The sequence below is a fragment of the Salvelinus fontinalis genome, chromosome 4 (genome assembly GCF_029448725.1).
Source record: "Salvelinus fontinalis isolate EN_2023a chromosome 4, ASM2944872v1, whole genome shotgun sequence".
NCBI lineage: Eukaryota > Metazoa > Chordata > Actinopteri > Salmoniformes > Salmonidae > Salvelinus > Salvelinus fontinalis.
The window spans coordinates 55,983,730-55,996,326 of record NC_074668.1 but is presented as its reverse complement, the minus strand read 5'-3'; the positions used below and the strand labels follow the sequence as shown (position 1 = coordinate 55,996,326).

At 41.2% G+C, this 12,597-nt stretch overlaps 1 protein-coding gene across 2 annotated transcripts in view; it reads right to left on the bottom strand.

Annotated features, from left to right (window-relative positions):
- Window positions 1-1,913: 1,913 nt before the first annotated feature.
- LOC129854017 (protein kinase C-binding protein NELL1-like) overlaps window positions 1,914-12,597 on the bottom strand; it is a 481,512-nt gene continuing 470,828 nt past the window's right edge. For both annotated transcript variants that reach the window (XM_055920616.1, XM_055920615.1), the window contains 3 exons: window positions 7,152-7,328; window positions 4,619-4,843; window positions 1,914-2,374 (listed from right to left, as the gene is read on the bottom strand). In XM_055920616.1, coding sequence (XP_055776591.1) covers window positions 2,324-2,374; window positions 4,619-4,843; window positions 7,152-7,328 — 453 coding nt within the window. In that variant the 3' untranslated portion in view covers window positions 1,914-2,323. The remainder of the gene's footprint in view (window positions 2,375-4,618; window positions 4,844-7,151; window positions 7,329-12,597) is intronic.

Sequence of the window (12,597 nt, the reverse complement as noted above, 5' to 3'; positions counted from 1 at the left end):
GCAAAACAAAGGTCATGTGGTGTGGTAAGAAGAATGCCCCTCTCCCCACAGGTGTGATTACTACCTCTGAGGGTTTAGAGCTTGAGTTAGTCACCTCATACAAATACTTGGGAGTATGGCTAGATGGTACACTGTCCTTCTCTCAGCACATATCAAAGTTGCAGGCTAAAGTTAAATCAAGACTTGGTGTCCTCTATCATAATCACTCCTCTTTCACCCCAGCTGCCAAACTAACCGTTTCAGATGACCATCCTACCCACGCTAGATTACAGAGACTTAATTTATAGATCAGCAGGTAAGGGTGCTCTCCAGCGGCTAGATGTTCTTTACCATTCAGCCATCAGATTTGCCACCAATGCTCCTTATAGGACACATCACTGCACTCTATACTCCTCTGTAAACTGCTAATCTCTGTATACCCTTCACAAGACCCACTGGTTGATGCTTATTTATAAAACCTTCTTAGGCCTCTCTCCCCCCTATCTGAGATATATACTGTAGCCCTCATCCTCCACATACAACACCCATTCTGCCAGTCACATTCTGTTAAAGGTCCCCAAAGCACACACATCGCTGGGTCGCTCCTCTTTTCAGTTCGCTGCAGCTAGCGACTGGAATGAGCTGCAACAAACACTCAAACTGGACAGTTATCTCAATCTCTTCATTCAAAGACTCAATCATGGACACTTACTGACAGTTGTGGCTGCTTTTCGTGATGTATTGTTGTCTCTACCTTCTTGCCCTTTGTGCTGTTGTCTGTGCCAAATAATGTTTGTACCATGTTTTGTGCTGCTACCATGTTGTGCTGCTGCCATGTTGTGTTGTTGTCATGTTGTGTTGCTACCATGCTATGTTGTTGTCTTAGGTCTCTCTTTTTGTAGTGTTGTGTTGTCTCTCTTGTCTTGATGTGTGTTTTGTCCTTGCAGGAGGCCTTTTGCCTTTTGCCGTCATTGTAAATAAGAATTTGTTCTTAACTGACTTGCCTAGTTAAAGAAAGGTTAAATTAAAAAGTAAAAAAAGTATATACTCGATTTTTAGTCAAGGCTCATCCTATATAACTACTACCTGTTCTATTCATATACGGTCTATGTCTAAATACACCACTATATACATTTATATTCCAGACTCTGACCTTGATATTTCTTACTTTCTTTCTTTCAATTTTTGGGGGATTTGTGTGTATTATTTTGTATTATTTTGCATTGTTAGGTATTGGAGCTAGAAACATAAGCATTTCACTGCACCTGCGATAACATCTGCAAAATATGTGTACGCGACCAATAAAATTGGATTTGATTTGAGATAAACTCTGCGGGAAAATATTGCTTTGGTAGCCCCTCGATGCCAAAAACACAGCAGTTTCTGTTTTCTTCCTACAAATGTGGCTCTATCTTTTGACCCATTGAAGCTACAAAATATTATGACCCCATCAAACCATTCTCAGGAACTCGCATGTGTCTTCTGTCTCCTTCTACAAAACCCCCATGTTACACAGGACTCATTAGACAAGACCAGGCACTAATTCAGACTGGGGGGGGAAAAGAGCATCATCAACAATGATGCTCTTTTCTACACAGAAGATCAAACAAGATTATTGCCTGATGATCTTTTGAACTTCCCAACACATGCATTTCAGATGCATTTCAGTCACTTCAAACCATACTTCCTTCACATTGAAATACTGTCAAGAGTACAGTTACACTCATTTCTAACAGACTGTCATAGCCCCAATTTAAAAAAAACACTGTCCCTTGATTATACATTTTTTACATGGTGGGGTCGTGGGCCAAAAAAGTTTGGGAATCTCTGGTATACACACACACACACACACACACACACACACACACACACACACACACACACACACACACACACACACACACACACACACACACACACACACACACACACACACACACACACACACACACACACACACACACACACACACACACACACACACACACACACACACACACACACACACACACACACACCCTGTAATACACGTATAAGGGTGCAAGTAGGGGGGAAACGGCTATATGTAGGTTGGTCTCGTCCTGTAGTTGTTTAGCAGACACAAACTCCACCTCTCCGTCTGTCAGCAAAACATTGTGACTTTAAGATCCCGTGTGAACGCACAGCTCTAGCCACTTCCCTAACCCAGGCAGAGTGTGTGTGTGTGCGTACGTATGTGCGTGTTTGTGTGCATGTCTGGTAAAAGGTCCAAAGGTAGGGTCTTCAAACAGTATGACCAGTCTAGGATCGGCGGAATGGAGCGATTGGAGTGGAGGAGAGGAGTAGGCATCCAAAAGAGGAGTGCTTAGTTGTTCTGAAGGCAGTCCAGCTCCACCGAGCAACACACACTTCCATTCTGACCGCGGCAACGATAAATAAGGGGAACATGAAGAGAAAAAAAAGAGACGGGTTGTTAGTTCCATTCTGTTTGTGCATGTTTGCTTATGTTACCATGTGTGACTGATGCAAGGTGAGGTTAGGGCCGGGATTCAATAAACGTTAAAAGGTAATTTACGAAGTGCAGCATTACCATGAATGCGATCTCTGCGAACATCGGGGAAAATGCCTTGTGTAACCTTTATTTAACTAGGCAAGCCAGTTATTAACAACAAATTCTTATTTACAATGACGGCCTACCCCGGATGACGCTGGACCAATTGTGCGCCACCCTATGGGACTCCCAATCATGGCCGAATGTGAAACAGCCTGGATTTTGAACCAGGGACTGTAGTGACGCCTCTTGTATTGAGATGCAGTGCCTTAGACCACTGAGCCATTATTGTCTGTATAGTGTGCTGCCCTATAATGTGCCTTGCATTGAATCCCGGCCTAGGTTAGGGTTGCCTGCTTTGTTCTTTCAGGTGACACAGCTGTGTGTGTTTGTATTCCTGTAAATATGCACATACAGGGTGGTTCTGGCATTGTTTGTGTGTCTAAAGGGTGTGTCTGTATGACACTAGGTATGACACAATATCAGCAGAACCTGTATAATACAATGCATTTGGAAAATATTCAGACCACATTTTGTTACATTACAGCCTTATTCTAAAATTGATTAAATCGTTTTTTCCCCTCATAAATTTACACACAATACCCCTTAATGACAAAGTGAAAATAAGAAAAACCTTATTTACATAAGTATTCAGAACCTTTGCTATGAGACTCGAAATCGATCTCAGGTGCATCCTGTTTCCATTGATCATCCTTGATATGGTTCTACAACTTGATTGGAATCCACCTGTGGTACATTGAATTGATTGGACATGAATTGGAAAGGCACACGCCTCTTGATATAAGATCCCAAGGTTGACAGTGCATGTCAGAGCAAAAACCAAGCCATGAGGTCAAAGGAATTGAGCTTTGAGACAGGATTGTGTTGAGGCACAGATCTGGGGGAGGGTACCAAAAACTGTCTGCAGCATTGAAGTTCCCCAAGAACACAGTGGCCTCCATCTTTCTTAAATCAAAGAAGTTTGGAACCACCAAGACTCTGCCTAGAGCTGGCCGCCTGGCCAAACTGAGCAATTGGGGGAGAAGGGCCTTTGTTCGGGAAGTGACCAAGAACTCGATGGTCACTCTGACAGAGCTCCAGAGTTCCTTCCAGAAGGACAACCATCTTTGCAGCACTCCACCAATGAAGCCTTTATGGTGGAGTGGCCAGACAGAAGCCACTCCTCAGTAAAAGGCAGATGACAGCCCGCTTGGAGTTTGCCGAAAGGCACCTGAAGGACCATGAATGCCAAGCGTCACATCTGGAGGAAACCTGGCGCTATCCCTACGGTGAAGCACGGTGGTGGCAGCATCATGCTGTGGACATGTTTTTCAGCGGCAGGGACTGGGATGCTAGTCAGGATCGAGGGAAAGATGAACGGAGCAAAGTACAAAGAAATTCTTGATGAAAACCTGCTCCAGAGCGCTTAGGACCTCAGACTGGGACGAAGGTTCACCTTCCAAAAGACCAACGACCCTAAGCACACAGGCAAGACCATGTAGGAGTGGCTTCGGGACAAGTCTCTGAATGTCCTTGAGTGGCCCAGCCAGAGCCATGACTTGAACCTTACCTAACATCTCTGGAGAGACCTGAAAATAGCTGTGCAGCAACGTTCCCCATCCAACCTGACAGAGCCTGAGAGGCTCTGCAAACAAATACAGGTGTGATAAGCTTGTAGCGTCATACACAAGAAGACTGAAGGCTGAAATCGCTGCCAAAGGTGCTTCAACAAAGTACTTAGTAAAGGGTATGAATACTTATGTAAATGTGATATTTCCGTTTTTTATTTTAAATAAATGTGTTTTTGCTTTGTCACTATGGGGTATTGTATGCAGATTGATGATGAAAAAACAATTTAATCAATTTTAGAAAAATGCTGTAACGTAACAAAAGGTGGACAAAGTCAATGGGTCTGAATACTTTCCGAATATACTGTACTTTGCACTTGCAGGAGGTGTAGGGAAAGCTTGCCATTCACTGTGTGCGTGTGTGTGTCAGTGTATGTGTATGTACATACGTATGTGTGTTTTTACGTGCTCCTGTGTGTGTATGCGTTTTTGTCTGTGTGTGTGTGGCTGTGTCAGGTAAGATATGAGTTGTTGCTGTTACCTTGCACTTGCAGGTGGTGCAGGGTGACCCTGGCATGGGCCACGTGGCACTGCTGAGGCGGGTGATGCCCGCGGGGTCCTGGCAGGTCTGCCTGAAGTCGTTGGCAATATTGTCTGCCAGGCAGGGGTCAGTGACGCAGTGCGGGCAACATTCGCCCTCCACCAAGGCAGAGTATTTGCACGCCAACACTGGACACGCCAGGGGCCAGCAGTCCACCTTTCCCTCCTACAGAAAGATAGAGAGATAAAGAGATAAGGCGAGAGGAATTGGGGGAGAATAGAAGCAAAACAATCGATGAAAATAAGAGTTTGGAACAGTCCTTATAAGTGCTGGACACTGAGATGACTAATATGGGGTATTGTAAGACCATATTGAAAGATAAAGCTAGGAGTACAGAGACAAGTGTCTAAGCAGCTCTCTAATGTGAATCACCTGATGGCTGACATAGTGGGATCAGTACTATGCCTTTGATCACCGACATAAACTTTTGAACGGTAGTGTGTCACCTAGAAATGTCCTTGTTTTTTAAAGAAAATCACATTTTTTTTGTCCATTAAAATAACATCAAATTGATCAGAAATACATTGTAGACATCATTAATGTTGTAAGTGACTATTGTAGCAGGAAACGGCTGATTTCTTTATGGAATATCTACATAGGCGTCCAGCGGCCCATTATCAGCAACCATCACTCATCTGTTCCAATGGCATGTTGTGTTAGCCTTTTAAAATGAAAAACTTGGATTAGCTAATTGATCATTAGAAAACCCTTTTGCAATTATGTTAGTACAGCTGAAAACTGTTGTGCTGATTCAAAGAAGCAATAAAACTGTCCTTCTTTAGACCAGTTGAGTTTCTGGAGCATCAGCATTTGTCGGTTCGATTACAGGCTCAAAGAAGGCCAGTTTTATTGCTTCTTTAATCCGAAAAACACTTTTCAGCTGTGCTAACATAATTGCAAAAGGGTTTTCTAATGATCAATTATGTCACGCCTTGACCTTAGAGAGCCTTTTTATGTCTCTATTTGGTTTGGTTAGGGTGTGATTTGGGGTGGACATTCTATGTTCTTTATTTCTATGATTTTTGATTCTATGTTTTGGCCGGGTATGGTTCCCAATCAGGGACAGCTGTCTATCGTTGTCTCTGACTGGGAATCATACTTAGGCAGCCTGTTTTGCCACTTTAGGTTGTGGGATGTTGTTTTTGTTAGCTCTGTGTAGCCTTCAAGACGTTATTTTGTTTGGTGTTCGGTTTTAATAAAGAAGCATGAACACGTACCACGCTGCACCTTGGTCTCATCCTTCCGACGACCGTTACAAATTAGCCTTTTAAAATGATAAACTTGGATTAGCTAACACAACGTGCCATTGAAACACAGGAGTGATAGCTGCTGGTAATGGGCCTCTGTACGCCTATGTAGATATTCCATGAAAAAATCTGCCGTTTCCAGCTGCAATAGTCATTTATAACATTAACACTGTCTACACTGTATTTCTGATCAATTTGATGTTATTTTAATGGACCAAAAAAAATAGATTTTCTTTCAAAAACAAGGACATTTCTATGTGACCCCAAACTTTTGAACGGTAGTGTATACTTAAGCAATAAGGCCCAAGGGGGAGTGGTATATGTCCAATATACCATGGCTAAGGGCTGTTTTTAGGCACGACACAACACCATATACCACAAATCTCAGAGATGCCTTATTGCTATTATAAACTGGTTACTAACGTAATTAGAACATTAAAAATAAACGTTTTGTCAAAGCCGTGGTAACCAGTTTATAATAACAATTTGGCACCTCAGAGATTTGTGGTGTATATACCCCTGTCAGCCAATCAGCATTCATGGCTCGAACCACCCAGTTTATAATATCAGTTTACTATCACAGGCTCACACTGTAAATTTGCCATAGGCTACAGTAGTGGCACCTGTGTCTAAGGCTTTAGAATGTCTTTCTTCCTTTCTGATGACACCTGAATGCTGCCTGGGCCAATTAGAGTGATTGTTGGTGCCATGCTGATCCTGGGATTTGTGTTTCCACGGCAGCACCGTTTAGCTAATTGCACAGCTGTCAGAGCCCGCTAATTACCAGCTCCACCAGAGTAAGGTCATGCACCTCGCACATGCACACACAAAGACGTCACACACATTTACAAACGCAGGTGTGCACACAGACACACTGTCAAGGCCACAAAAAAATTAATTGTATTTCATATCAAGATGGTATCATCTGCTTCTTCACAGCTTGTCTCATTAGCATGCAAGGATTTGCTTTGTTTCCTGGTAGCCATAATAATTAGCTAGGTGCTGCTCAATGAAGACACGCAATCAAGATCAGAGGAGACACACACATCCTCTTCATCCATGTCGCACAAGTTTAAAATGTGCTTGTGTGACCAAGAGTGTGTGTGTTTTTGTACAATAAAGTACACAAGAAGCATGCAAGTGTGTGTATGTGCATGTCTATGTGTCTGTATGTGCATTCAAGCATGTGTATATGCATGCAAACGCATGTGTGTGTGTGTACATACCAGGCAGCGGCACTGCTGGCAGCTGTAGATCCAGGAGTCTCTGCTGCGGTACAGTATGTGTCCACTCTGGTGCAGACATTGGCTGGACTTTCTGGAGTCACACTCAGGACAGCAGAACAGGTCTGCCTCGGGGTCCGCACAATGACACTCTCTCCTCCTGCAGAAGGTGCGCCCATCCTGGGGACAAGGTAAATTAAAAGAAATGTCAAGGCCATGGCCTGGGACGGTCCAGCAGTCTAAGCCGCTGACTCCTTATCACGTACTATGTGCCACTACGAGAATGGGTTCGAATCAGACCCAAAATAGAAAGAATTGTTCTACAAGCAAATAACCCTCAATCCCAGCATAGCTGGAACTTTGAGGCCTTTCTTCCAAAATGCTAATCAACTACTAAAATCAGGACCGTGACAGTGGTTTTGCTTGTAAATACTTTTCCAGTTTTGTTACTGCCATTTTAATATTTTGCTTGAATGCACACACACACACACACACACACACACACACACACACACACACACACACACACACACACACACACACACACACACACACACACACACAGGTATGCCTCCTACCCTACCTAGCTACCTACAGTCTTATCTAAACAGTTACTCATTCCTCCTGCAGAAGGTATAACCATCCTGTCAGAAAGAGACATTGATAAGGCTACAGCCTACCTACAGAAAGGCTACAGTAACTGCAATGTACAGCATCTACATTTACATTATAGAGGAAAATACACTTTATTGAGTAAGGCCATTACTAACAATACTGACTACAATTTGTCATTGACGTTTTGAGAGGAGTGTTTTTACGGGGTTAGGGTTTTGTATTGGATGGCTGGTCAAGGCCATTGGTGTCACTCTTTCTACAGAGATTCCAGGCTCTCGACCAGTGAGAACTTTATGAACTATTTTACTGGCCACACTGAGCCCTTGCCAGCTTGGGAATGAGCACAATAATGTAGATATAAAAACCCTATATAAAAAGGTTGTTGCAAAATGTATATAAAATGAACTCGCATAATGAGTAGCCAATATCTTATTGGCACGTATTGTCTCGCTACAGTAGCCAGTGTCTCTCATGGTGCTAATATCCAAGAGCTTTATTAGCGTTAGCCTCTTAATGTTATGGATATGAGAGGCATCATTAATTCTGCTCGGGTGGTTGACTAATGCCATGTAATATCATTCCCATTGTCTGCATTGTAGCAATGCTTTGGAATAGCCTTCAAATTAGGAATTTTACAGCAAATGCAGCATTGTTAAATGCAAAGTTTGTAATGTTAAAAATGCATAGCTTTCAATAACTCAAACAACCTGCAATTCAATACAGAATAATACATTTTGGGGCAACCACCCTAAAAAACACCCTTGCTAGGATTTGAAATAGTCCCATTCTCTATCTGAGAAACCGCTTAAGGTTGACTGGAGTACCTCTATGTGTAGCCCTGAGATTAAATTGCATAATCTTTCAATTGAATATACTTTTATTCAGCTTGACATTATCCTCAGCGCCGTGCGTAAGCCATCCTGAAGAAAATTCCAATCAATATAAGGTTCTTTCCGGCCGGGTTTCCAACGTGAGGTTTTCATGCTCATGCCTATAGCGATTGACTGCTAAGCTGCAAGCATGTTCACCTTTTTCCCAATGAGATTGATAACAATGTAAGATTGCAAACAATGGGAACTACAAATATTTACGTTGATTAGCTAATGGTAGGCCTATACTTAATACTAAAGCCTGACAAGTTTCCCGAAGAGTCCATCGTTAGCATTAGCATGCACTATTATGAAAAAATCTCACGAGTTCATATTTGATTAGGTACCCAGTGAGCTAAAATACATATTTTACCGATGTTGATATCAGGTAAAATTTCTTACTGAAGATTGCATTATGCAGTATTTATTATTGCTCCCATCTGTCACATGCACATATGTTTGCTTTTCAAAACCTTTAGAACTGGCAGTAATCATGTTCAAAGGTTTTGGACCAACAGAAAAACATTACAGAACACGTCAACTACATTAACATTCTCACAAACAGTTACAGTGGTTCCTCAATTAAATGTTTTGAGATTATGCCGCGGGACTTAGAAGTAATATGTGGTTTAGTACGTTACCCTGCGTCACTGCTTCATTGCTCCAGACGAACACAAGAGAGAGTTAGAGCACTGATTACGCTTTTGGGTCCCAATCCCTAATGTGTCTCTACCTGACAATAAATTGGCGATATAAACCAAATAGAAACTGATAATTGTGCACGATTTCAAAATTGAATTTCAATGAACTGAATGATGAGGATGAAAAAAGTGATTGAATTTATGTCATGTTCCTGACCTGTTTTCTGTTGTTTTGTATGTGTTTAGTTGGTCAGGACGTGAGCTGGGTGGGAATTCTATGTTGTGTGTCTAGTTTGTCTGTTTCTATGTCAGCCTAGTGTGGGTTCTCAATCAGAGACAGATGGTAGTCGTTGTCTCTGATTGAGACTCATATATAGGAGGCTTGTTTTGTGTTGGGATTTTGTGGGTGTTTGTTTCCTGTCTCTGTGTTTGTTCTGCACCAGATAGGACTGTCTCGGTTTTCACGGTTTGTTGTTTTGTATTGTTGTAAGTGTTCACTGTTTACCGTCAAATGAAACATGTTGAACACTAACCACGCTGCACTTTGGTCCTCTCCTTCACCCCTGGAAGAAAACCTTTACAATTTAGAAACTAAAATGTTCGATTATATTCCATGATATTCTTAAAATAAATGTGTTGACTGAATATTAGCAAGTGATGTCTGCTAAATAATCAAGTTGATGGCGAAGTCATATAGTCTCGTCACCTACATAAAGCTGAGTGACTCATTCATGGCTTTGGAACAAAATAAATAAGTACCAACATTCTTTCTGATAGTCTTTAATAAAGAAATTGTTTGGTTATCCTGACCTGGATGCCATGTATTATTGTCTCTATTTTCCAGATTTGCCTGAATGAAAAATGCCCCTTAGATATTTATTTAGAATCCTCCAATCCTCTAAATGTAAAAATAGTTGGGACGAGATTTGATGGCACGTGGTTTATGAATTGTCACGCAATTTTCTGTTCCTCCTGAAAGCGCTAACAGTCAAATGCATTCTCTCCGTCGTCCACACGCACTTTAAACATTTGGATTATAAAAAATTTAAAGGCTGACTTTGGTTGATTTTATGCATTCATGAATTAAATCGTTTTAGCTGACATGTTGCGGTTCTGATGAAGGTGCACATTGGCCTATTTATATAATGAATATGAATTCAGAGGGCAGAAATGAAATATTAAAGCATTAGACCTCTCACTAAATACATCAGACATACAAAAATTGTACTTAATCCGTTTTGCAGCACACATATTTATTCAGATTACAACTGCTCACTTTCGGTTATTTGAAAACGAAATCATCTCCAAAATATTGTCATTTTTAAACCGAAAATTAGAATGGTAAATGACTAATTAATACATTGATTCAATACATTGGAATACAAAATAAGCCATCTGTCCACCCATTATGGACTATTAACAGGACAATAGACTCTTGCAAAGAAGGAGGGTAAGGGGAGAATTTCATCGTTACAGATGAATGTTTTCAGTTGATGGCAGTTGTAGGTCTTTTATTTATTTATTTTTCTTTAACCTTTACTGCTGGCGTCTTGACCCAGTTTATGCCCTCATTTGTAATGCAAACCCGGGCATCAGGGCGACTACCCGTTCCAGGGTTAGGACTTGAAAATGAGTCGGAGCTGAGAGGATCACCAAAACTAAAAGGTATTTTGGTTTCAGTGTATTTTCTTTAAAAAAATGTATATAGCCTATCGATGTGTAGTAAAATCAATAATTGTGTACTAAAAACGTGAATGTGTTTTTGCAGAACATACAACCATGCCGACAACCATCCGTGGAGATCAGTGGACAAAGGGCTGGACAACGGGCCGCAACGAAAAAATGCATGGTTCCCAAGAAAGCGGTTAGTTTTTCTAGATTTTTAAAATGTGATGTATTTATATGGAGATTTTTTGATTATGCTAATTAATTCCCGCTCAGTAGTGGACATCGACCTTAGTGTAACGGCTGTTGTCGGTGGAAGAAGGTGAGGACCAAGGTGTAGCGTGGTAAGTGTTCATGATGTTTAATAATCATCAAAACAGAACACTTAATAACAAAACAACAAAGAAACAACCGAAACAGTTCTGTCTGGTGCAGACACACAAAGACTGAAAATAACCACCCACAAAACACAATAGAAAACAGGCTACCTAAATATGGTTCTCAATCAGGGACAACGATTGACAGCTGCCTCTGATTGAGAACCATATCAGGCCAAACACAGAAATAGAAAATTATATAAAAACTAACATAGACAACCCACCCAACTCACGCCCTGACCACACTAAAACAAAGAAATAACAAAAGAACTAGGGTCAGAACGTGACACTTAGCTAGCTAACATTTGCTAGCTAGGCTAATTGACTAGTCTTAATTTTGGCACTCATGTTTGTTCTACATAGCATATTTCTGAACGTTTTAAAACATTGCCTCATGCTGAACGCATCCAGGTTGTTGGCTATAGCTAGCGAATGAGGTGACATGACTGAACAATATGCAGCCAAAACAAATTATTAATGGTCCAGAAGTAGCGTAGTTTTAGAATGGCCAGTGACATGTTTTATGAATGCAAAATGCAGCCTGCCAAAGTACAATAAAAAATAAAAACTTACCAACGGTATTATGGGTCATATCTTTCGAGCTGTAACCAAAGGGCTAGAATCAATCCATTTTCTCTGAGGAAGAAATGAGACTAAGCTACGTTGGCTACATACAGTGCCTTGCAAAAGTATTCATCCCTCTTGGTGTTTTACCTATTTTGGTGTATTACAACCTGTTATTTAAATGGATTTATATTTGGATTTCATGTAATAGACATAAACAAAAAAGTCCAAATTGGTGAAGTGAAATGAAAAAAATAACTTGTTTCAAAACATTTTTAAACTGAAAAGTGGTGCATGCATATGTATTCACCCCCTTTGCTATAAAGCCCCTAAATAAGATCTGGTGCAACCAATTACCTTCAGCAGTTACATAATTAGTTAAATAAAGTCCACCTGTGGGCAATCTAAGTGTCACATGATCTCAGTATTTATACACGTGTTCTGAAAGGCCCCAGAGTCTGCAACACTACTAAGCAAGAGGCACCACCAAGCAAGCGGCACCATGAAGACCAAGGAGCTCTCCAAACAGGTCAGGGACAAAGTTGTGGAGAAGTACAGATCAGGGTTGAGTTATAAAAAAAATATCAGAAACTTTGAACATCCCACAGAGCACCATTAAATCCATTATTAAAAATTGGAAAGAATATGGCACCACAACAAACCTGCCAAGAGAGGACCGCCAACCGAAACTCATGGACCAGGCAAGGGGGGCATTAAT